Here is a 27,118-nt window from a genome sequence, read left to right on the forward strand (position 1 = left end):
GCCAAATTTAAATTACTAAAAATATTTTATTTTCATGAAATCACAAGTGCAATATAGAAAAACACAGCTTAGCTTGTTGTTAATCCACCTGGCGTGTCAGATTTCAAAAAAGCTTTTCAGCGAAAGCATACCAAGCGTTTATGTAAGGACAACTCTCTCAGCAGACAACATTACGAACAGCTAGCAGCCAAGAAGATTGGTCACGAAAGTCAGAAAAGCAATAAAATGAATCGCTTACCTTTGATCTTTGGATGTTTGCACTCACGATACTCCCAGTTACACAATAAATGTTCCTTTTGTTCCATAAAGATTATTTTTATATCCAAAATACATTTGGTTGGCGCGTTATGTTCAGAAATCCACAGGCTCGAGCGGTCACGACGGGCAGACAAATTCCAAATTGTATCCGTAAAGTTCGTAGAAACATGTCAAACGTTTTTTATAATCAATCCTCAGGTTGTTTTTGCAATATATAATCGATAATATTTCAACCGGACGATAGCTTCTTCAATAGGAGAGGGAGAGAAAATGTCTGCTCCACTCTGTTGCGCATGCAAAACGCTGCTGGCACCCAGCCATCCAATAACGCGATGTGATCTTTCTTGCTCATTTTTCAAAATAAAAGCCTGAAACTATGTCTGAAGACTGTTCACAACATGTGGAAGCCATAGGAAAAGGAATCTGGTTGATATCCCTTTAAATGGAGCAAAGGCAGGCAATGGAACAGAGAGCTTTCAGGAAAAACAGCACTTCCGGGTTGGATTTTCCTCAGGCTTTCGCCTGCAATATCAGTTCTGTTATACACAGACAATATTTTGACAGTTTTGGAAACTTTAGAGTGTTTTCTATCCTAATCTGACAATTATATGCATATTCTAGATTCTGGGCCTGAGAAATAGGCAGTTTTATTTGGGTACGTTTTTCATCCAAACATCAAAATACTGCCCCCTACACTCAACAGGTTAAGGAGTCAAGTGGGTGAGTGGTAATTAGTGGGTGTGTGTTGTAATGACTGGCCACAGGATGAGATCAGGTCAGGACGCCTCCAGTTCATATCTCCCGACTCGTACACTCACTCACTCAGTCCTAGGAGCCCTGTGTCTAATATGGCACGCTATTCCCTACGTATGTAGGTAAGTTTGACCAGGCCATAAGAGATAGGATCCCATTTCAGACGCACCCCCAGTTTCCTCCCCCAGCTAGAGGATGAGGAGCCAATCAGTACTTGATTGGCTAACTGGCTGGGCAGGCTCAGTGGCTCTCATTCAGGCTAAAAGCATCCTCATGGTTCCAAACTGTTTCGGATGGGAAGCATTCGTGCATATTTTGTGACATTTTTGGTCTTCGGCTGTTCGTGCACACTTTTTTTCTCGAGGCTAGCCAAAGTCTACGCCCATTTGTCGGTGATTGGTCAACAGTAGGGATTCTTCAATTAACTGTTTGTCATTCAATGAGAGACAAATAGTTTTTATGCAAAGGTTTTCACAAATACTGTACCTAGAATCTTACATGTAAAGTTGTGCGACTACGATCTGCAAAAACGTCAAAATGAATGACGGGTTTCTTGAGTTATTCCTACTACGATGGGCAAACCAGTAAATTGCTGCTTTTTTTCTCATTTTTCAAGCGAAGGCCTTTTTAAGGCAGGGTTTTTGTTCCTGGGGCCCCACCTTGGTGCACGTTTTGGTTTTTGCCCTAGCACTGCACAGCTGAGTCAAATAACCAACTCATTATCAAGCTTTGATTATTTGATTCAGCTGTGTAGTGCTAGGGCAAAAACCAAGTGGGGGCCCAGGACAGAGTTTGGGAAACTCTGTTTTTATTGTAATGTATACAGGGCTCTCTTGTAAAATGAAATGTTTTATCTCAATGTGACTCCCTATTTAAATAAAGGTTAAATATAAATAAATGTTTGTTCGCCTAGCCGAGCAACACTTTTTAAAATGAGAGCCACTGATGGTTAATGACCGACAGAACACAACGGATTAGGGATGAGGCCAATGGGGTGATAAGTGATCACCGTAGCCGCTAGCCAGTAAGCACAAACTATTCAACAATGAAAATGTTCTAAAACATAATGCAACCATGTCATATTGCTCTCTTGAATAATGTAACAATTCACAAGCATTTTTTGCAGACAAAGGGTTTGTTTTCTCGTCTGTAGGATACACTCATTACATTTTATCTTCAAGACAAAAGCAGAGTTACTGTAACAGAATGTCTTCATGAAGTAATGTTAGCCTATCAAATGTATTTTTAACCCTCTCTCACCAATATAAAAAGTAAAGTAGGCCTAACTTAGAACATTACAACAAACCAGGCTTAATTTGTATCGATATCATGAAAATCATGTGGTAAAAGCAAATTGCGATTGGAAACATGGGTATAAATGAATTCACCCTGACAAGCCTAGAAGTTCAGCATCCCGGGGTCGCCTCTTCACTGTTGACGTTGAGACTAGTGTTCTTGCGGGTACTATTTTAATGAAGCTGCCAGATGAGGACTTGTGACGTGTCTGTTTCTCAAACTAGACACTAATGTACTTGTCCTCTTGCTCAGTTGTGCACCGGAGCCTCCCACTCCTCTTTCTATTCTGGTTAGAGACAGTTTGCGCTGTTCTGTGAAGGGAGTAGTACACTGTTGTACGAGATCTTCAGTTTCTTGGCAATTTCTCACATGGAATAGACTTTATTTCTCAGAACAAGAATTGACTGAGAAGAAAGTACTTTGCTCCTGGCCATTTTGAGCCTGTAATCGAACCCACAAATGCTGATGCTCCAGATACTCAAGTAGTCTAAAGAAGGCCAGTTTTATTGCTTCTTTAATCAGTACAACAGTTTTCAGCTGTGCTAACATAAGTGCAAAATGGTTTTCTAATGATCAATTAGCCTTTTAAAATGATCCATTTGGATGGCTAACACAATGTGCCATTGGAACACGGGAGTGATGGTTGCTGATAATGGGCATCTGTATGCCTATGTAGATATTCCATTAAAAATCAGCTGTTTCCAGCTACAATAGTCATTTACAACATTAACAATGTCTACACTGAATTTCTGATCAATTTGATGTTATTTTACTGTTAAAAAAAAAGTAGTTTTTCTTTCAAAAACAAGGACATTTGTAAGTGACCCCAAACTTTTGAACGTGTGTGGATGGGTGGTGGCAAGAAAAACTGTGTGAACCCTCTGGAAATACCTGGATTTCTGCATTAATTGGTCATAAAATTTGATCTGATCTTCATCTAGGTCACAACAATAGACAAACAGTCCGCTTAAACTAATAACACACACACAATTCTAAGTTTTCATGTCTCTATTGAACACATTGTGTGAACATTCACAGTGCAGGGTGGAAAAAGTATGTGAACCCTTGGATTTAATAACTGGTTGACCCTCCTTTGGCAGCGATAACCTCAACGAAACGTTTTCTGTAGTTGCGGATCAGACCTGCACAACTGTCTGGAGGAATTTTTTACCATTCCTCTTTACATAACTGTTTCAGTTCAGCAATATTCTTGGGATGTCAGGGGTGAACTACTCTCGAGGTCATGCCACAGCATCTCAATCGTGTTGAGGTCAGGACTCGGACTGGACCATTTCAGAAGGCAAATTTTCTTCTGTTGAAGCCTTTGTGTTTTGGGTCGTCCTGTTACATCACCCAACGTCTATTGAGCTTCAATTGCCGGACAGATAGCCTAACATTCTCCTGCAAAATGTCTTGATAAATTTGAGAATTCAGTTTTACCGCAATGATGGCAAGCTGTCCAGGCCCTGAGGCAGCAAAGCAGCCCCAAACCATGATGCTCCCTCCACCATACTTTACAATTGGGATGAGGTTTTGATGTTGGTTGCTGTGACCATTTTTTCTGCACACAGTGTTGTGTGTTCCTTCTAAACAACTCAACTGTAGTTTCATCTGTCCACAGAATATTTTGCCAGTAGCACTGTGGAACATGCAGGTGCACTTTTGCAAACTTCAGACATGCAGAAATGTTTTTTTTCGACAGCAGTGGCTTCTTCCGTGGTGTCCTCCCATGAACACCATTCTTGTTTAGTGTTTTACATGTCGTAGACTCGTCAGAGATGTTAGCATGTTCCAGAGATTTCTGTAAGTCTTTAGCTGACACTCTAGGATTCTTCTTAACCGCATTGAGCATTCTGCGCTGTGATCTTGCAGTCATCTTTGCAGGACGACCACTCCTAGGGAGAGTAGCAACAGTGCTGAACTTTCCATTTATAGACAATTTGTCTAACCGTGGAATGATGAACATCAAGGCTTTTAGAGATCCTTTTGTGACCCTTACCAGCTTTATGCAAGTCAACCATTCTTAATCTTAGGTCTTCTGAGATCTCTTTTATTCGAGGCATGGTTGACATCAGGCAATGCTTCTTGTGAATAGCAAACTCAATTTTTTTATTTTTTTTTATTGGGTAAGGCAGCTCTAACCAACATCTTCAATATTGTCTCTGTGATTGGACTTCAGGTTAGCTGACTCCTGACTCCAATTAGCTTTTGGAGAAGTCATTAGCCTAGGGGTTCACATACTTTTTCCAACCTACACTGTGAATGTTTAAATTATGTATTCAATATAGACAAGAAAAATACAATCTGTGTGTTATAAGTTTAAGCACACTGTGTGTCTATTGTTTTGACCTAGATGAAGATCAGATCAAATTGAATGACCAATTTATGCAGAAATCCAGGTAATTCCAAAGGGTTCACATACTCTTTCTTGCCACTGTGTGTGTGTGTCTCTCATATTGTTACAGGCTGTTACTGCAATTTCAGGTAAAAATTCAAAAACAAGTATCAAATATTAGGAAAATGTCTATACATTTTAGCTGTTACAAAAACATTGCTTTGCTATTACCATTTATACTGTAGGAGTGTTGGCTCAACGAGGCAGTTCTGTTTACACAGCCCTGCTTCAAAGGGGGCAACTGTCGGGCGAGTGTCGTGCTTCAACTCCGGAGGTAGCGGTCAAGATGTAGCAAGTATGCAGGTTTACATTTTAATAATATGTGTAGCTGACGGTATTTTTACGAAAATTCTAAGTGTGAAGAGGCTCTTATTGTCTAAACCAGCTCTGAGTTGCTCTAGTCTCCCTTCTCTCTCCCTCATCACCACAGCAGCAATTTCTTTGTTTGATTTCTTAACTTTTCTGTTGCTTGTTTGGAAACAGTGCCATACTGACTCTGTCTCCGTTTCTCCTTTTTCCATTCTCTGTGTCTCTCCCCTCCCTCACTCATTTTAAACATACACTGTACACAGTATTACACACACATTATTTTTTGTTGTAAAAAGCAGCCTGTGTTGATGAGGGCTGGCATCTCTATGGTTGAAAAATGTCAGCCAGCCCAGCCTTGGACTACACACCTCAGAATCTGCTACAGTCATCAGGATCTCTTGTGTGAGAATGTCGAACACGCGCACACACGCCATGTATGCACACATATACTACACTCACACCACATGTACACGCCATGTGTATACACACACAGTGGAACAGAACGGCGACCGCTTACATGCCTGTGGGCCCCGGGCTAGCAACAGCACTGTTTCAGCAAATCCTGTTCCGCCTCTGCTGTTTGTACATCCCAGATGGGCTAATGAAGGCCACACTGATGTGAACAGTACGCACAAGAGCAGGCGAGGGCTTTTTTCATTTAGAATGCTCCGGTTCGGAATTCAAGGATAAAAAGCGATTTTCTTTCTGTTCCCCTTTCTCTTTCTTTTACCCCGGCATTCAGCTCTCCTCGCTCGCAAAAGAAAAGTAATTTAATTCTATGTCCCTGGGAGTATGCACACACACTCACGCACACTCTAGGATACAATGAATTTCTCCCAACAAGCTTTTTCCTTGGCTCTATTACTGACCCTATGACCTCAGGGTAAACACGCAATTAAATAACAGCAGCACACAGCCTGTTCTGCTTTCTCCTCTCCTTCTCCCTCAGTCATTATCACAACACAGAGGCTTAGCTCTCTTAATTGCTTTCACCTTCATTTGGGAAAGACTGCTAAGGACTAGTGGTTAATACTCACAACCAACCAAACAGGGTTTTCTCACCTTTTTATAGCAAGGAGGCATTTTTCGGAACCATCTTTTCTAATGCTACTTATTTTGATGCTGCACTCTTAGTTTTCATACACACATTAAATGCACTAGTTTTCCCCTTGCATAGGCTACACTACAGCTGAACCCTGGTCTCTTCCTGCCCCGAAAGCGTTGGTTTGTTTTTCTCTGCAATTATCCCTATGATCCATTTCCTAACACTTCCGCCTGAATGTTTAACCAATGCAGATTGCCCTGACGTGGGGAGATATTGACTAATGCAATTATAGCTGGCTGGTGTAATTTTCTAAATGGCCCTCGCCTCTCACACTGTTTTTTTAGATGGGTGAGTTGTTCTGCCTGTCTTTCTAACGCCCCTGAGAAATGGAGGAAAGATATAGGCTTGTGTCGCGTCAAATTATTGGAGCAATTTGACATGACATGTCATGGCGTCTCTAAATGCCTTGAAGTTGTGCTTGTGACCTTGCATGCATCAGTTTCAAGTACAGCATTGTCTCATCACTAAACTCTTATAAAAAGAGGCTCACTCAAATAGACAACTATTATAGATGTATGAGTTGTTGTGGTGGAGACTGAAGAGTCACTTGCTGCGTCATCGTGTCATGAGTCTCTAACGCATGTCGATGTTATATAACGTTGTCGAAAGTGATGTTATGAAAATGCTTTTAGAACATATTAGACGTTTGAGTTCCTAGCACAAGATTAGAGAGATGAAAACATCATAGGAATGGTAGAGCACACCTGCTTTATTCATGGATGTAGATCCTGAGCAGTGAATAAAGTAAAAGCTAAAACTACCAATTTTGAAAGGGGAAAAACAACATACTAACAATCATTATTAACAAGCTGTATAGTCTGGTCAAACATCCACTTGCATATGTTTTCCAGCTCATTCAGCTGTAGGCTATATCACAGTGATTTTCACATTGTCCGGGGCATCAGATCTAAATGCATGATGTCCACATTGACAAATCAGATAGCTAGCATCGAATAAGCTTGTATAGTCCAGTCAAAATCCCACTTCCACATTTTGTGTTCATTCAGCGGGCAAAGTCTAGCTGTGTTAAACATTACAGTAGTTTTGAAATGGGCAACGGAAAGTACTGTCTTAGCCAGTAAGCTAGCTAACGGCATTGTAATTCCCACAATAAAGTCACTTTTGCAGGCTGATTGTGTACACTGTGCATAAAATGGTATTCAATATGGTTTGCAGTATGTTCTGCAAGGTTAGCTATGTAGGGACGTTGACACAGTCAATTGCAGCTAGTAAGGCTTGTAATCCAGCTGGATACAGGTGCCTGCCTGGGTCACTGCAGAGTAAAGTCCATATCATACCAATCTAACCCACCTGGGTTATACCATGTGGGCAATTAGGAATCCGTTGGCGTAGCAGAGGCCACGCACACACACGGGGAACAGGGGTGTGGTGAGGAGGAGCCCTGATCTTATGAAGCTGCAGCATCTGATATCTCAAAGCTGTGCTAGAGAGAGCCTGACTGTCAACAACGGTCTTACTGCACTTTCTGAGTGTTTGTGTTGTTGACTTAAATGTAAATGTAAATGTTGAAAGACCCTGTGTTTTTTTTCTGTCTGATATATGTATTTCAAGTTGATGTGGCCTAGTCACTGGGTAGGAGACCAATGCCCTGTCTGTCTTTCTGTCTGGTTTCATCATCTCTTGCTGTAGTCTCTCTACCAGTATAGAGCAGAGTGTCAGCTGGAGCATTACCATAGACTGACCTTTGCTTCTGCGCTCCCCAGTTTTCTGACATTCAGGGGCGCTGTGGGGGAGGTGTGTTTGTGTGCAAAGGAAGTCCCCCCCCCCCCCCCCCCAAAAAAAAACAATTGGACAAGCAAATTATAGATTTAAGTTGTCTGAATGGACAAGTAAAATAAATTCCCGCAAAAATCACAATGTCAAACTAGGCTACTCCAATCAAAATGGGTTCAAAGTGTCCTCCAGTTGCCATGTGTTGTGCACTGTCCTACCAATCTCTGCAGAGCGCTTCGGAGTAGAATTATTGGAAGCCTGCATTTTCTTGATCAAAGTCAGCCTACTGTGGTTGATATTCATTGCTAGTTTGTGAGTTATTTGCCCAGTTATAGCTCATTGTTAGTCATGAAAATCCTGAAAAGGGCATGGTGTTATGCATCCCCTGCGTGTGCCAGTGCACTTGGGTGTTATCCAGATTGCCATGTCAGGATATTCAGTAATACCGGCACTGAACACAAGGGGCACCATTTTCAAACCTCACTGATCCTCTGTAATCCGAAGGTTAGCAAAACAAACAGATGCATGTAAAATCCAATAGAGAATGCTAACTAAATGCTACTGAGCACATTGCAAACATTTTGTGTCTCTGACCGAAAGTATTTGCAGGACAGACTCTTAAAGTTATTCAAGTAACAAAATACTCAGTGTGCTGCATGCAGAAAACAAATATTAGACAGCAAGACTCTTGATCCAGGGGGGATTCTCTGCTGTTACCAAGTGACCGTAACCACTGAGCTACATGGCTAACTAGCTACTAAAGGCTCCAGTCTCTTGTCATTGTGTGCTTACAAACAAACACTAAGTGACTGGGGACAACCAGTAAACTTCACAATGACAAAGTATGTGATGTAGAATGAAGAACACAATTTTTATCGTCTAGCGTATTGCACAAGTTCACTGCAGGTATTTACTTAAAAGTAGCTACAAATATTTAAATTCATAAAAAAGAACATAAAATAGTTTCAATGGTGTTGTAAAACATCCCATGGGTATATCCAAATACCCCGGTATGCGGTATAATAGTATGTCGCCCAAGCCTACAGCAAACTAACTAGATAACCAGCAAAACGAGACAATATGCTTTAAATTGGCTACCTCACTAGTTAAATATTTAGCTAGTTGCATGTATTAATGTAATTGTCATTCCGATGTACTAAAAAACGTTCCACCAGCACTCGTCTATAACCACAAATGGCTGACATGCAGTTGATACGGGTGCACAGTTGATGAAACCAATGCTGCACACTCAAGTTGTAAAACTGTCTCAAGTGCTCAGAATTGGGTGTAATTCTGACACCGTTGGAACGCTGGTATTCTCCTCTATTCAGTATTTCTGACAATGTTCCCCCCTCTCAAAGATATTCTTAGAATATCCTAAATGACAAGGAGCTCCACAGAAAATATTTTATCCTGGTCTCCGGCAGCGTTTGGAAATGCCGATCGGCGGTCAAGAACGCAGAGTTCATTTCAGCCTATGCTACCCTTCAGTCCCTTGACTTTTTGGCGATGATTGAGACATGGATCACCCCAGAGAACACTGCTACTCCAGCTGCTCTCTCTCCATCTGACTATGTGTTCTCACATACAGTACCAGTCAAAAGTTTAGGTGTGTCCACTCATTCAAGGGTTTTTCTTTATTTTTACTATTTTCTACATTGTAGAATAATATGGACGACGTCAAACTATGAAATAACGCATATTTTAGATTCTTCAAAGTAGCCACCCTTTGCCTTGATGATAGCTTTGCACACACTTGGCATTCTTTCAACCAGCTTCACTTGGAATGCTTTTCCAACATTCATGAAGGAGTTCATATGCTGAGCACTTGTTGGCTGCTTTTCCTTCACTCTGCGGTCCAACTCATCCCAAACCATCTTAATTGGGTTGAGATCGGGTGATTGTGGAGGCCAGGTCATCTGATGCAGCACTCCATCACTCTCCTCAGTCAATTAGCCCTTACACAGCCTGGAGGTGTGTTGGGTTATTGTCTGGTTGAAAAACAAATAAGTCTCATTAAGCGCAAACCAGGTGGGATGGCGTATCGCTGCAGAATACTGTGGTAGCCAAGCTGGTTAAGTGTGCCTTGAATTCTAAACATCACTGACAGTGTCACCAGCAAAGCACCCCCACACCATCACACCTCCTCCTCCATGCATCACGGTGGGAACCACACATGTGGAGATCATCTGTTCACCTACTCTGCTTCTCACAAAGACACGGCGGTTAGAACCAAAATTCTCAAATTTGGACTCATCAAACCAAAGAACAGATTTTCACCAGTCTAATGTCCATTGCTCATGTTTCTTGGCCCAAGCAAGTCTCTTCTTATTATTAGTGTCCTTTTAGTATTGGTTTCTTTGCAGCAATTCACCATGAAGGCCTAATTCATGCAGTCTCCTCTGAACAGTTGTGTCTGTTACTTGAACTCTGTGACGCATTTATTTGGGCCGCAATCTGAGGTGCAGTTAACTCTAATGAACGTATCCTCTGCAGCAGAGGGGTCTTCCTTTCCTGATGTGGTCCTCGTCCTCATGAGAGCCAGTTTCATCATAGTGCTTGATGGTTTTTGTGACTTCACTTGAAGAAACTTTCAAAGTTCTTGAAATTTTCGGGATTGACTAACCTTCATGTCTTAGTAATGATGGACTGTCGTTTCTCTTTTTTCCACCCCTACAACAAGGTAGGCGTTGGCTCAACAAGGTAACTGATTGGCTCAAATGCATAAAGAAGGAAAGAAATTCCAAAAATGAACTTTAAACAAGGCACACCTGTTAATTGAAATGCATTCCAGGTGACTAGCTCATGAAGGTGGTTGAGAGAATCCCAAGAGTGTGCAAAGCTGTCATCAAGGCAAAGGGTAGCTACTTTGAAGAATCTAAAATATAATTTGTTTAATACTTTTTTGGTTACTACATGATTCCATATGTGCTATTTCATCGTTTTGATGTCTTCACTATTATTCTACAAAGTAGAAAATAGTACAAATAAAGAAACCCTTGATTGAGTAGTTGTGTCCAAACTTTTGATTGGTACTGTGTGGGTGAGTGTGTATATATAGATAGTTTGGACACACCTACAGATTCTTCAAAGTAGCTACACTTTGCCTTGATGACAGCTTTGCACACTCTTGGCATTCTGTCAACCAGCTTCATGAGGTAGTCACCTGGAATGCATTTCAATTAACAGGTGTGCCTTGTTACAGGTTAATTTGTGGAATTTCTTTCCTTCTTAATGTGTTTCAGCCAATCAGTTGTGTTGTGACAAGGTAGGGGTGGTATACAAAAGATAGCCCTATTTGGTAAAAGACCAAGTCCGTATTTGGACAAGAACAGCTCAAATAAGCAAAGAGAAACGACAGTCCATTACTTTTTGACATGAAGGTCAGTCAATCTGGAACATTTCAAGAACTTCGAAAGTTACTTCAAGTGCACTCGCAAAAAACATAAAGCGCTAAGGTGCAGGGTTCAGTAACCGGGTGGTAGCCGGCAAGTAACAGTGACAAAAGTTCAGGGCAGGGTACTGGGTGGAGGACAGCCAGTAGTAACTATTTAACAGTCTGATGGCCTTGAAATAGAAGCTGTTTTTCAGTCTCTCGGTCCAAGCTTTGATGCCCCTGAACTAACCTCGCCTTCTGGATGATAGCGGGGTGAACGGGCCGTGGCTCGGGTGGCTGAGGTCCCTGATTTTCTTGGCCTTCCTGTGACACCAGGTCCTATAAATGTCTTCGAGGGCCGGCAGTGTGCCCCTGGTGATGCGTTGGGCAGACCACACCACCCTCTGGAGAGCCCAACAGGATTCTTTCAATGGTGCATCTGTAAAAGATTGAGGGCCAAGAAGTGTCTTAAGGGCCAAGCCAAATTTCCTCAGCCTCCTGAGATTGAAGAGGTGCTGTTAAGCCACCTTCACCACACTGGCTGTGTGGGTGGACCATTTCAGATTTTCAATGATGTGTACGCCAAGGATCTTGAAGCTTTTCACATTCTCCACTGCGGCCCCATCGATGTGGATGGGGGCGTGCTCCCTCTGCTGTCTCCTGAAGTCCACGATCCACTTCTTCGTTTTGTTAAGTGCATTGCTCAAAGCCACAACTGTAGCATATATAATATATGAGATCAGAGACCAGCAGCCTTCCATTGTCAATACCAGTGATTGAACATGCATTTTATTTTGTGAAGTGGTTCCTTGCATCATACAGCAAAATGTAAAGTCACGTTTTGGCAAAAAAAAATCTGTCCTACTTGTCTGAACAAGTGGCTAAAAAAGTTCATGTCAAGCCCTGGTTTGTGTGTGTGTGTGTGTGTGTGTAAATTGAGATCTTGTTTTGACTGAACCCTCCCATCCTCGTCTATCTATATTCTTCTTGAAACACCTGCAACCACACGTCTGCAGTTGATGTGAGGTTGACTACCTCCACCCCAATGCCTTTTGTGTTCTTGAAAAGATTGTCATCCTTGCAGAAAAATATTGGCACTAAGATGAAAGAATGGAAAGAGAGGGGGGGAAATCTTCCTTGCAGCTGTAAGACCGGTGCTGAAATCTTCTATTCCTCAAATCCTTACAGGGAGGAAAAACCAACCTATCAGGCCAATTAAAGTTAATGCGTGGTGACACGTTGAATCAAGGGCAGGGATTGCTGCCATATGGTTGGCCACTGGTCAGGCTGTAAATCAGGAAGAAGAGTGTGCAGGACTGAGGGAGGAGGGGGGGGGGGGTGTCAGGGAGGATGACGCAGCATCACCCCTTGCCACATAGAACGGAACATGATCTGTCTGGTGGTGTGAAGAAAGTGCACTCCCTCTACCGCCCATTACCCCCATCAAGCCTCCCCAGCCCTAAGCTCCCTTCCACCTCTCTCTCTGTGTGTGTGTGTGTGTGTGTGTGTATGTGTGTGTGTAACTGCCAGCTTCATTAAGGCGTGTTTTGTTTCCCCTCCCAGGGAGGATTTAAATGAGCTGTCATCCTGACCTTTTTCAGCTCCTGTGTTTTTAAAGGGAGTTCATCTCACCCTCTCTCTCCTTCTACAGGGGACAGACACTTTTAAGCCGGCACCCTGCGGCAGACGGCCATGCCAAGGTTGTTTTGTGGGTAATTTCCTTCCTCATAACAACGCGGTGTGTGTGTTCGTCTGTGCTCCGGTGTTTGTTCTGATGCCACACAGCAGCAAAGGAGAAGGGCACGGGGCAACACACTGTCGACTTAATTTACTCCCTGACTGTTCTTCAGTACAAGCATCTGTGGTGTTTTTAATACTGTAACTAAATGAAGCAGTCTGCAATTAAATATGTTCTCTCTGCTGATGTTACTGGGTGGCAAGCTCTCACACACATACAGCCTCTCATTATTAAAGTACCTTGTTATTTATTTAATTGTATACGGTCTCTCTACTCCATTGTTTGATATCCCCTAAATGTACTCCTGTTGTGGCTGTTGCGGACTGTAGTAGGGCTGGGCGATATGGCCAAAATAGCATATCATGGTATTTTTCAAATTTATGATGGTATTTTATGTTTTTGATTAATAAAAGTATTACATTTTCTTTGAGTAGTGTGTGACCCTAGAGTGGAAACACATTCTAAATGATTTCAATGGGTCTTTCTTCATTCGGATTGTTTTATACTATTCAATTCAACTTCAACCTAAAATAATTTATTGCATTTCCATCCATTTCTGTATTTCCTGCACTCATTTCAGATCATTTCCACACTGCCACCATATGGGCAAAAATACTAGACCTTATTTTTAACCAAATATTGCGATTTAGATCAAAACACTTGGATTAACTTTTGGAATCGTAGAAATAGAATGTTTATTATAATTATATAGTTAGAATATAAATAATAGTGGGCACTTTGAATGCAGTGTTTGACATAACGAATGAAAATGCCATGGAAGAGTTTTGTGATAGGGTAGGCACCAAAGTGATGTTCAGTGTTTCCTAGGGGACCCTATAATCTTTGGCTACATTAAATACTTTTCATATAACCAAAATATTCATGCTTCGCCTATTCCTCTTTTGATTTAGAAGATACTGTTGCACAAACAACATGCTTATTTAAGCCTCCACCAGTACTGGTATCAAGCTGTATTAGCTAGCTACGTTTGCACTGACTCAGTACTTTTATTAGCTAGCTAATCGCTAGCCAGCTAACTAGCGATTAGCATTAGTGACTAACACTATTTAGCTTAACTTGCTAAGAAAATACAAACTAGCTGTTTGCAGATGTAAGAAACAAACTAATATTGTAATTATAGAGCGCTTGTGGATTTATATTAAGATCAATGTTACATGTGCTGCATTGACCATGCAGACTGAACGAACGTGGCTCGTGGTCAAGCAACCAACAAATGCGGTCCTTGAGTGACAGGGTGGGAGTTCTGTGGAAAGAGGCATGGAGAGAGAGCAGAGATGGATAACTACAGTAGCGGAGTAACCTATAAAAATGGACGTTACACACGGTATATCACATTTAACAAACCAAACATTCAAATACCGTTATAGAAGGTAAAGTTAAAAACCCGGTCCGTGCATAAATACCGGTGTGTGTGTATAGTAAAATACTGTATACCGCCCAGCCCTAGACCGTAGTATTGATGTGTTACTTACTGTCATGTTCCTACTATTGCTCTCTGGAGTGGGTTCATTGTGAGTGGAGTTCATATCTGTCATTAAAGGAGAAGTTTGCTTTTTTACAACTAAAAAATATATGCAAATGGTGTGTTGTAGAAGGGTGGTGAGCTTTTTTGCGATTTTACTTGCTTTTGAAGGGGTGGGGCGGGGTTGACTCTGTGACATAGTAATTTTAAACCTCCCAAGGCCTGGGGGAAGAGTCTGCCCCACGTTTTACCTTGGCTGTTTGATGTTTTAATTTAAGTTGTTATTCACATCAAATGTCACCTCTACCTGATGCTCCAGGTGTGAAACACTTTCTAATTGAAAGGTAACTGTGTCCTCCCTGAACTGAACCCCCCCCAGCACTCTGCTATATACTATAACTATAGTATCTCTATGTAGCATATGTGTCCCTGCAGTTATGTCTGAGTTCTGACCTCTCTCTCTTCCTCCCTCTCTCTCTGCAGTGTGAGTAGCAACGAATGTCCCATGTTGCATTAGTGTCTGTGTGAAATGCTGGCCTGCCTGCCAGGGCCAGGCGACCTCTCCCTCCAGCTTCTTTCCCACACGCAGATGAACACTGGACTTCAGAAATGTAAGGGTCTCTACTCTACTCTCCTACACACACACACACTCACTCACACGTCATTCATTCCCTCTCGCTCTCTCACTCACACACACTCACTCACTCACACTTACAAGTCATTCATTCCCTCTCTCTCACTCACTCACTCACTCACACACTCACACACAAGTCATTCATTCCTTTACAAGACCCAAGGTCTTTTCAATCCAAATATTTTTTATAAAGATAAGCATAAAACTTTCTTCCTCTGAGTCAGTTGGCGCACCAATGCTCACTGCCTTCATAACGTAAGCCTGCAGTATAATAGGCTAATAACCACACCACACCGAAACTTAACAAAAGTTTCTCAACTTTATTAGGGTAATATCAGAAGTAAGTCAAACCATTGTTTATAGGGAAAATATGAGCAGGATATTATGTTGTGGCAAACACAACATTGCAGTTGTAACTTAATTTTGTGCAAGAAAATGGCTCAACAGAAGAAAAAAATCCAATTGCGAACTGGTTTAAACTGTCACAAAAGTATTGAATGGGCTATATTGCAGCAATTACAAAAAAAGGCTAGTGCCTACCATACCCAACAAATGACAGCAATAGGCTAATGATATTTATTTTATTTTACAACTGTCCTACTTATAAGCTATCCTGAACAAAAAATATAAATGCAACAACTGTTGGTCCCATGTTTCATGAGCTGAAATAAATTCTCAGAAATATTCCATATGCACAAACAGCTTATTTCTCTAAAATGCACAAATTTGTTTACATCCCAGTTAGTGAGCATTTCTCTTTTGCCAAGATAATCCATCCACCTGACAGGTGTGGCATATCAAGAAGCTGATTAAAAAGCATGACCATTACACAGGTTTACCTTGTGCTGGGGACAATAAAAGGCCACTGTAAAATGTGCAGTTTTGTCACACAACACAATGCCACAGATGTCTCAAGTTTTGAGGGAGCGTGCAATTAGCATGCTGACTGCAGAAATGTCCACCAGAGCTGTTGCCAGATAATTTAATATGAATTTGTCTTCCATAAGTCGAGTCTGATGTTGTTTTAGAGAATTTGGCAGTACATCCAACCGGCCTTACAACCGCTGACCACGTGTAACCAAGCCAGCCCAGGACCTCCACATCCGGCTTCTTCACCTGTAGGGTCGTCTGAGACCAGACAGCTGAAGAAGCTGTGGGTTTGCACAACCGAGTCATTTCTGTACAAGATGTCAGAAACGGTCTCACCAGGATCTTGACCTGACTGCAGTTTGGCGTCGTAACCGACTTCAGTGGGCAAATGCTCCACTTCGATGGCACCTGGCATGCTGGAGAAGTGTGCTCTTCACAGATGAATCTCGGTTTTAACTGTGCTGGGCAAATGACAGACAGGCGTGTATGGCGTCTTGTTTGGCGGGCGGGTTTGCTGATGTCAATGTTGTGAACAATTTCTGTAAGTTGTGTCTCAGTTTTTCCATGGCCTGCATACTCACTAGACACGTCACCCATTGAGCATGTTTGGGATGCTCTGGATCGACGTGTACGACAGCGTGTTCCAGTTCCCGCTAATATCCAGCAACTTCGCACAGCCATTGAAGAGGAGCGGGACAACATTCCACAGGTCATAATCAACAGCCTGATCAACTCTATGCGAAGGAGGTGTTGTGCTGCATGACGTGAAATCCATAGACTAGCACCTAATGAATTTATTCAAATTCACTGAGTTCCTTATATGAACTGTAACTCAGTAACCTTTGAAATTGTTGTGTTTTGTTTTTATTCAGTGTAAATACGGAGACACAATTAAAGACAGATTAAATTAAATTTAGCAAACAAATGTCTGAACAGAATGAAACAAAACACATGTTCCATATTTTAAAGAACTGGTTTAGATGAATAAACAGTCCTACAATAATAATGAAAACAATAATAATTATGATAATAAAACGAATGATTATTAATACGGAAAAATAAATAAATAAAAGTTCCAAAATTGCATCCTACCTGAATAGCGTGTTGCCCTGTATTTGGCCCTGTCAATGTTCTTTTCGTCTTTGTCCACTACAATCTAAAATCTTTGTGCTCTAATATCGTAGGCTAATTTATTTGGGGCTAATTTTTGGGAAAACTCAAAGCACATTAGCTATATCACTAACTCTAAAGATAATACCCGCTGCTAGTAGCCATGAATTAATCTTAACAGCACATGTAATGTAAAAAACAAACACATTTTGCAGTTGTAGCCTAGCACCCAATGAGGCCTATGCAATGGCCAATGTGCATTTCGCACTTTACGTATGTCAAAGCCATATCAAATATCTTGTTTGTAAAATAGTTGCTATTGAGCTCAAAATTGAGTTGAGAAATAAAAAGTATACTTACAGAAAGCTGTGAACATCCTCTCCCCATCTGTGAGCAACACACCCTTCTCGCACAGTCTCACCTGTCTCAACGTGTGATACCACCTCACCCCCACCCCCTCTCTCCCAACCCCAGGTGACATATCTCTCTCACGCACACTTCAGTCGATAGTCCTAAATATTTTCGGTATTTGCTGTTATTGAATTCATTTCTGAGATTCCTATGGTTTACGGTCACATGATGGTTACATTGCCTAAAATGTACAACCAAACAGGAGTAACAGATGCATGTTGTTTTGAACAATGGACACCCATTCATGTTTTCTCCTTTCTTTTTGGTCCCTCAGAACTGGTGCCAAGTCCTGTAGAAAGCTTCTCAAATCTCCTATCCAAGCTCTCCGACTGTACGATGTTGGCCATCTTATGCCACGATTTTGCAGTCCAGACATAATGTTCACGTCGTGTGCAAATTCTTTGGCCGTAAACGATTGTGGAGTGTCTTGGCACGCTCATTGTGACAGGGTCGAGGTCTGCTTATTTTAAGTAGCACTACGTGCGGCCGTAGGCTCTGACAAAGTTCTGGCAAAAACATGTAGCCTTAATCGTGTAGTGTGGCTGGTGTTACGAGCCGATCCTGGTGACTGACCAATAGGAACACAACCTACACTGAGTATGCGCACAATAATACGATTTTGAATAGTCCGATTAATATAATAGTATGATCTAAATGTTTACATGCTTTGCAAGACAAATGATTTCCCTAATAATCTTGTTTACATAACATATCTGAAATCAGGCCACCTGATGGGACTTTGATAAATGGACAATCGCCAATCAAAATAAACTTTTTACCATAGCGACCATGTTATTTTTGGGAAGCCTATTTAATTCTGAGTTCGGACATATAAAGTTTGTATATGAAAACTATTTCTAAGATGCATCCTGGCTGGTGCTGGCACATGCGCAGATCTAATACACCGCTGCATGACTTAGCCTACGTCGGCTTACATAGCCTCACAAGCCAATCGCACAATGTCTCTACAGAACAAGAAAGTCGTACAATCTGTCTAGGTTGATATCTAAAAAATTGTATTTGGTAAACATTGCACAGTGTGACATCTAATTATCTTAAAAGACTGAATCCAACGATCAGTGTGGGAAAGCTTTTAGATGACGTTCTCTGTGCATTATTGATCAGACCCCAACAGACCAGCTTGATTTAGATCTCCCCCTCCCCTCTTTTCTCCCTCTCCCTGAGGCACAGAGATCTCTCTCTAGCTAGTTCCTGCAGCAGGTTTGTGTGTTATAAAACACTCTCTCTTCATCTATGGCTCATCAAGACTGTAATTTCAGAATCACTGTAATCCGCCTACCCCCAGGAGCACAGTGCCAAGCGAGGGGGAGTCTCACTAAGTGCCAACGTCCGCCATGTTGTTCTGTTCCTCCTCCTCTCCTCTGGCAGGCATGTGACAGAGTACAGTGGAACAAGCTTGGTTTTAAAAAGGTCCACTCTGTAATAATGTCTGTCGCTTGCTGCGCTGCTGTGTTCTGTAATGCACATCAAAGCAGTAGGGGCTGAAAGTAAAAGTTTGATTTGGTTTATCAATGAACAAGTACCTTTTTTCCCATTCCTATCGATAAAATAATTATATTAAGTCATACAAAAGTTTAACTGTGCGTGAAGTTTCAAATGCATTTGTCATTTCTAAATCTGTAATGTGATAGGTATTTGACCATTTACTATTTTTTAACACACAAAAACACATTTGATGAATACAATATTTAATCAGTTGTCCTCCGCAAATGAAGTTTATGTTGACTCAATCTTTGTGAGAGGGAGGGAATCTGACTTCATTAGTCTTCAACTCACAGCTCAGACATTTAATTCCGGTTCAATGTAATAAGCCCTGAGTTAGCCTGCCTGGAGCAGGTTAGATCTGAAGGATTCGTTGAAATAAAAATGTAGCTGGCTGAAAGGTGAGCCACTTCTGTGGTAACGTTTGAACTCCGAGTTGACCAAAGTTACCTCGCTAACTCCTCAAACTACACTCATAGTATAGGGCTCAGGGCAGCAGCTTTATTTATTATTGGGGAAAGAGACTGAAGAGCGACTTTAAATAGATGAGAACACACACACACAGGATACCTGCTCTCAGACTGAGTCTGATGCTGTTGGGAGAGCGATCGTTAACCTCAGCAGCTTGGAAAGTGGAAATGGCCCCGATTCCTCCACAGCACAGAGAAGGAAGCATGTAGAGAGAAGTACAACAAATGGAGCAGGCAGAACAATTTTACTCTATACACGCAGCTACTTTACCGAAGGGGCTACATGGAAAGATGCGGAGATCTGAAGTAGATCACAACTACATTCCCTATGGCCACATCATTTAAACAGTAAGAGATTCGTTAAGTCACTCTTGTCTTGAGAGAAAAATGAATGAGCCATCTAGCATTTGGCCCCCCTACAGTTTAAATATTGTTTGGTAAAAACAGTTGTGTGTGTTACTGACTGTGAAATACTTTTCCTATGTGTTCCTCCATTGGGCAGTCCCTCCAGGATTTCATTTTGTGATTTTTGCGGGCAAAAATTATTAATTTTGTAATCCATGCTACAGGACTATTTTGATCACGGACTGGGCCCCTCTGGCAATAACATTGACAAATACACTGACTGTCTCTGGGTTCATCAGGAAGTGCATAGAGGATGTTATTCTTACAGTGACGATTAGAACATACCCTAATCAGAAAACATGGATAGATGGCAGCATTCACGCAAAACTTTAAGCGTGAACCTCCGCATTTAACCACAGTAAAGTAACTGGAAACATGGATGATTCCAAACAGTCTCAATTCAACAGCTCACCCGACGTTGCACTGCACACCTCCCTATCCCACCCGGCAAGAGGAATACCTATCTGAAATGCTGTTTATCGACTACAACTCAGATTTTAACACCATAGTGCGCTCCATTCTCGTCACTAAGCTCGGGCCTTGGGTCTGAAATGCTCCCTGTGCAACTAGATCCTAGATTTCCTAACGGGCTGACCCCAGGTGGTGAGGGTAGGCAACAACACTTCCACCACACTGATCTTCAACACTGGAGCCTCCAGGGGTGTGCTCAGCCCCCTCCTGTGCTCCCTGTTCACCCATTACTGCGTGGCCACGCACAACTCCAACTCAAACGTCAAGTTTGCTGATGACACGACAGTGGTAGGCCTGATTACTGACCGCAACGAGACTAGAGGGAGGTGCCCAGAAAATAACCTCTCTCTCAACGTCAACAAAAATAAGCAGCTTATCGTGGACAACAGCACGCCCCCATCCTCATCGATGAGGCCCATCTCATTGCCACCCTTTTTTCCCTGTGCATTTAAAGAAAGAGAGCGGATTAATTAGCCCCTTAGCATTGTGACACCACCGTGCCAGTCTTCACAGCTCAGCTCTCTGCCTAGTGCCACTCTGCCTAGCCCACTCACTGCATGCTGCCTGTGAGGCTGAAGAGAGGAGAGGTAGATGGAGAGAGACTTACAGCTTGTGGAAAGACTAAAACCCATTCACATCCACATTAGGAGATGAGTCTACGATGGAACCCGGTAGCATTACTTGACATTTGAGACATTTCGTCCCCAGTAAAAGACAGAACTAGCCACCCTCTAAGAGTTTTTTGTTTTTTTTACCCACGTATTTAATAGAAGGATGTTGTACTAGATATAGTAATTGAATAGAATAACTAAATATAAGAATGTATGGTTTGGATGTTAAAAGATGAGGGTTCACTTTGGTTCAGACAGTGTTTTAAAAAGGCATCACTGTGGGACTGCCTGTGTCTCACTATCTGTTGGTGTATCCAAAATGGCACTTTGGGCCCTGGTCAAAAGTAGTGCACTATGTAGGGAATAGGTTGTCATTTGGGACGTGACTGCATGTGTATGTATGTAGGTCAGGCTGGCTGGCTGGGGCAGGGAAGGTGACCGGGTTTGAGACCCAGGGCTCAGCCTGAGGAGGGGAGGCTTGGTGAGGTTGCATACAGAACCTCTGCTCTCCTCAACCCAGATCACAATGGCTGGAGGCAGGCCCCTCTCTCTCATATTACATTATAACTGACTTTTACAGTTGGGGAAAGAAAATGAGTCTCACCGAGTGACAGAAACACGCCATCACCTTAGCACATGCTGAACACACACACAACATACTCACGGGCACCTGAATGCACATGTCAAACACACACCTTATCAGTCTTACACTCCCCCAAACACAAACATACACACACTCAAACTACAGCATCTTCAGACACACTGGGGCATTGTTAAATATAGCCAGTGAGGTGCTTAGTAGCTGTAACAAATGTCTCAGTCAAAGGGCTGAGGGCTCAGTGGTGTTCCAGAGATCAGAGAGACGCTGTGTGATTACTGTCTGCTGTCATGGACCTGCTCCGCTCTTTCTCTACCTCTCTCGCACTTTCTCTCTCTTTGCCTCTCTCTCTCTGCCTCTTGCGCTCCCTCATTCCCTCCCTACCCCCTCCCTCCCTATTTGACACAGAGGAGAACTATCCCCATGGCAGACACAGGGGACCAACACTGCCTCCTCTCCCTTTCTGCCTCACTCCTCTTTGTTTTCTCCCACAATGAAATCGGGGAGGGGACTGTGGATCTGTCTCTGTCCGTCCATTCGTTCATACGTTAGTCGCATGCAAGATCTCGTACAACTCTGGCCAGATTTTTTCTAAACTTGGGTGAATGATGTGTCTTACCATCGAGATATATGGGGGGGGGGGGGGGGGTTCTGCATCATTCGTGGGGACGACATATTTACTGTTGCCTTGTTTAGTCTGGGAATCAGTAGCAGGCAAAGTAAGTCCTTTCTTCCTTGTCACTCTCTGATTCACATCTCACACACACTTGTTGTTAGCTACAATTTATAATGACCCATTACTGACTGAATGTAAACCTCAACTACGGCACTTCAGAATAGGAACAGAGATTGGAATGTGTTGCTTGCTTCGGGGAATCCAGTCAAGATTAAACTCTCTGTATGCGTCCAAAATGTCACATTATTCCCTATATACTGCACTACTTTTGACCAAAAGTAGTGCACTATAAAGATAATAGGGTGCCATTTGGGGTTCAGCTTCTATTGTGTCCTTGTGAGATATGAGTTGAGAGCACTGTGCTGTTTTTGATATTAGGGGAAGTGCTGAGATTTGGAATGTGAGAATGTTGTTGAAGTCAGTCCGGTTCCGTTCTTCTCAGAAGAGAACCTTAGAACCTCCGGTCAGATTACCACACATCTGCTCCTCTGACGAGAAACCTGACATTTAGCTTTTTACCTGCGTTAACATTTCTCTCTCTCCCTCTCTCCACCCACCTCTCTATCTTTCTGTCTCTGTCACCCCAGGGGACACTACACAGAGGATGAGATCCGCTCAGTATCCAACCCCTGCGGAATTGGATGCTTATGCTAAGAAGATTGCCAACAACCCCCTGACCATCAAGATCTTCCCCAACAGTGTCAAGGTCCCCCAGAGGAACCACGTGCGCCGCACAGTCAACGGGCTGGATACTTCAGGCCAGCGCTACAGCCCCTACCCCCCCTCTCAGGCCAACGCCAAGGCCGGCCTCCTTGCCATCGTCAAGGTGCCTGTCGTCAAGGGCATCCTCAAAGACTTTGACGGCAGCCGGTCGCGCCTGCACCCCTCTGGGGTCATCATGAACCCCCCTGGTCCTCGGGGGCCCTTTACAGCAGCGGCCTCGGCCAGCACTTTAAACCTTCACCAACCCCCTTCCCAAGGCCAGGGCGGGTCCCAGTCTCAGCAGAGCCTGAACCCTCAACTTGCGAGCCAGACTCACCCACAGACTCTACAACAGACCCACCCCCAGCAGCAGCAGGGCCTCAGACACCCACCCTGCATGCCTCAACAGCAGCACCTGCAACAGGGGCTGCCCAGGCCCCAGACACTGTCCCACCCCCAAGCACTGGGCCATCCCCAGCCTCCTTCTGGTCTCACCCTCTTGCTCCAACAGCAGCAGCAACAGCACCTTCAGCAGCAGGGGCAGCCACCTCCTGGACTGCAGGGTGGCCGGAAGCTGCCCGATGCCGACGCACCGCCTAACGTTACAGTCTCTACCTCAACCATTCCGCTCACCATGGCTGCTGGCCTGAACCAGAGTCGCCAGCCAGACCTGAGCAGCATCGTGCACCAGATCAACCAGTTCTGCCAAGCCCGGGCCCAGGGGGCTGGAGCCACCTCCATGTGTGAGGGCCAGATTGCCAACCCCAGCCCCATCAGCCGCAACCTCTTCAACAATGCCTGCTCCAGGGTGTCCATGCACAGCAACCCGCACACCAACGCCTGCCCCCCCGGCCTGCCCCCACACCCCAACTGCATCATGTGTCCCGCAGACAAGGCTGCTGTCCCCGCTAACCCCCAAAACAACATGGCTGCCATGAACAGGATGCATGTTTACCACAATGATCTCAAACAGCAGCAACACCAACATAATTTACAACAGCAGCACCAACAGCATTTACAACAGCAACACCAACGTCATTTACAACAGCAGCAGCATCAACAACAACAACATAATCACCAACAGCAGCAGCAGATGCGCTGGAACCAACAGCAGTTGGCTTATCTACAGCACATGCAGCAGGAGGGTGGGGGCCACCCCTGCAAGCATCCTTCTCGAATGGGCTACCCCCCGGAGCTGTGTGGGGGCCATTCATACAGCCTGAAGCCTCCTATAGAGAAGCCCACCCCCTCTCCTCCCATCAACAACAACGGCATGCCTGGGGGTCCACTGGCCCACTACACCAATGGTGGCCAATACTTCCAGCCACACGCTGTGTGGAACAGCAGCATCCTGCCCACGCCCAACAGCGACAGCTCTGGGTCTCAGGACCTGGCCATGCCGTTCCATGGGGGCACCACCACGCTAGACTGCGGCGGGCCCCCTGGGGGAGGCCATTACAGGCCCGGGGGTGGCGGCTCCACCTCCTCTTCCTCCTCCTCCAGCCAGACTAGTCTGATGAAAACAGCAGATTACTTGGGCGGGGACTTTCAGACGCCCTGCTTCCGAGATCAGAATCTTGGGCTGATAGGCAAGATGCATAGGCCACCAATGAACAGGGTGGGGCCCGAGGTTGGCCCAGGGGACGGCAGAACCACTCAGATCCAGCACCCAGGGTACAGATAAGATAAGCTATGGCCGGCATTGTCTATACAGCCGTTATCAAAAACAAGAACCTTCTTCTTTTAGTCTTAAGAATGGAAAAACATGAAATACAATTAAATTAAGTAAAAATGAACACTGACATTAAAAAAAGGACAAATATATTTAATAAAGAGCAGTGTTTTTCTTTTTTTGTAGTCAATCTTGCAAGTGATCAATTGATTTTGTAAATGAGTCCTTTCAGTAGGCACCCTCTAGGGAACGTTTCTTATGTATGTGATTGTCGTCATTCCCTACCTTTTTTCCCATCCTACCTGTCTGTCAGTGTGCCTGGATCTGAGGATACAGAGTTATTTTTACTTCAGATCTGTCCTAAGAGTTTTTTTCTTTTAAGCATAAAAGATGTCTCCTGCAGACGATGAATGAAAATGCACTGATCGTTGATGGAGGAAAGAAAACACATTCTCATAAGGATCTTGATGTTTTTGCAGGGTCGAGTGGGGATTTCTCCGCTCCGACTAGTTTTATTGGACAAGTGGCTAATTTTCACTTATTATGTTTACATGTGAATCTCGTTGTGACATCGAAATTAAAAGCATATATATATATTTTCCTCTTGAAATCACCACAGAGATGAGATAATTAGTGAATGGTTCAGTGTGGAACTGTCAGTCACTGGACACTACAAAGTACAGATGGAGAGACTTGCCATATGCACATGTACAAAGAGGCTTCTTTTTCTTTTAACGTATTTATTTATTTGTGTAATAGGACTGTTTTATGAATCAGGTCACCCACTGTTCAAGGTTGATTCCTGTCTATCATCGAAGTATCTAATCTAATCAGGTTGATGTTTGTACAGAGTATAGATATATACTGTATTGACATCTAGATCCTGCAGGGAGCAATTTAATGTGGGGACTGACTGGGGGAGCCAACCAACCGATGCGCTCCTGCTCAAAATGCTGCAATGAATTCAGGTGTCTGTTACAATCCATTTTGTCACCATTGCCAATTGAGGTTTGCAACATGATTGTGGAATAACATATTTTTATTTAAATGTAGTGGGAAAAAAATCAAATCTGTTCATTCTGTCTGAATCCTGAAATGGCCAAAGTCACATAATTGACAAGGAAAAACACCTTTTAAAATATGTGCCATTTTATGTTGGTTACATTTTTTCCTATAATTTTGGTAAACCCGAAAACTATTACTTGAATTGTTGAGATGCAAAGTTCTGTTTGGCAGTTGTTTAGTGAAGGGAGGGGGCTAGTTATCAGGACTACACCTTACTACTGGAGTGGAAGAAATATAATTGTTACTAATATTATATTAGAAACTAACGATGAACCAAAAGCAGAGTTTTGATCCTGAGTTCTTTTTAAATGTTTTATGTATCATTAGGTTAAGTTAGGTCTAGTTGCTACTGATTCTGATATGAAGTGTGCTTGAAGAGACCAAATTGATCACTTGCAAGATCACTTGGAGTTAAACAAAGTTAAACAGCAAATGCATTGTTTATTTTATTGTACACTGGCTTACCTACTATACTACTAACTTTAAAGTGTAGTGTGTGTGTGTGTCTGTGAGAATGATGCCTGCTGACGTGGGTTGAGTGTAAATGTGTGTTTTGTATGTGCTAGTGTGTGTCTGTATGTGAGAGTGGGTGGACACTGACATCCACATTCTGTTCACCTCCCTCTCAAACAGCCCTTAAAAAGCCTTAAGTATTTGGTCCTTGGACTTTCCTTTGAAAACAAGCATGGTTATAATGAAAATCAAAAATTATGATTGGAAGATTGCAAGGATACATACAGAGGAACAGCAATTTCTGTTAAACATTTTTTTATACTGTTTTTGTTTAATAGAAAAAGCAATTCCTTAGATTCTTTTTTTTAATGAAAACAAGAAATGGAGTAATATTTTGTAATTATATTTTAAATCTATGTGTAGTTACTGGGTTGTAACAAAAAAAAATCAAAGCTTCACTTGTGACTATTTGTAATACTTGATTTTCTTGCTATTTAAATCTTATTTTTCCTCTTTGTTCCTTTTACTATTGCTGTGAAATGGAAGAAGGCCCAATAAGCCTTTCTTTTACGTATCACTCTGGCTGTACGACAGATAAGACGCAAAAGCGTGAGAGTTGTGCTACTCTTTTTGTAATATTGTAATAATTAAATAAAGTTCTAATTTATGCTTTGAAATTAGTGTTCTATGGATGTCATGTTCTTTTGATGCCTGTTCTCCTATTTGATGAGCCATACAGAACTTACAAAAATATGAGTAGGCCTATTTGTATGTATAAGTTTACTACCCTTCATTCGGTGAGAACAGATGGAACAAATTGGAATCTTTTTAACCTTGTTTGTGTCCAGACCATATACCTGTCTGCTCACTGCCTAGTAGATCTGCATGGGTTACCCCCCCCCCCTCCCCCATTGAGGTTTATAGTGTTACCCCCTGATTGCTTGAATGATTTCCTTAGATAAGACTGTATTCCATGTCTTTTTCCATTTTAGTCCCTCAGATTTAATTTCAATAGTAGGT

At 42.8% G+C, this 27,118-nt stretch overlaps 1 protein-coding gene across 10 annotated transcripts in view; it reads left to right on the forward strand.

Annotated features, from left to right (window-relative positions):
- fam222ba (family with sequence similarity 222 member Ba) overlaps window positions 1-26,775 on the forward strand; it is a 78,622-nt gene extending 51,847 nt beyond the window's left edge. For 6 of the 10 annotated variants that reach the window (XM_029627648.2, XM_065007324.1, XM_029627649.2 and 3 more), the window contains 2 exons: window positions 14,931-15,058; window positions 22,794-26,775. In XM_029627648.2, the coding sequence (XP_029483508.1) occupies window positions 14,977-15,058; window positions 22,794-24,592 (1,881 nt within the window). In that variant the 5' untranslated portion in view covers window positions 14,931-14,976 and the 3' untranslated portion in view covers window positions 24,593-26,775. Of the gene's footprint in view, window positions 1-12,877; window positions 12,935-14,930; window positions 15,059-22,793 lie in introns of all 10 variants that reach the window. The other 4 variants (XM_065007322.1, XM_065007323.1, XM_029627653.2 and 1 more) reach the window with 1 other exon arrangement.
- The last annotated feature ends 343 nt before the right edge of the window (window positions 26,776-27,118 follow it).

The sequence above is a fragment of the Oncorhynchus nerka genome, linkage group LG22 (assembly GCF_034236695.1).
Source record: "Oncorhynchus nerka isolate Pitt River linkage group LG22, Oner_Uvic_2.0, whole genome shotgun sequence".
In the NCBI taxonomy this organism is placed as follows: domain Eukaryota; kingdom Metazoa; phylum Chordata; class Actinopteri; order Salmoniformes; family Salmonidae; genus Oncorhynchus; species Oncorhynchus nerka.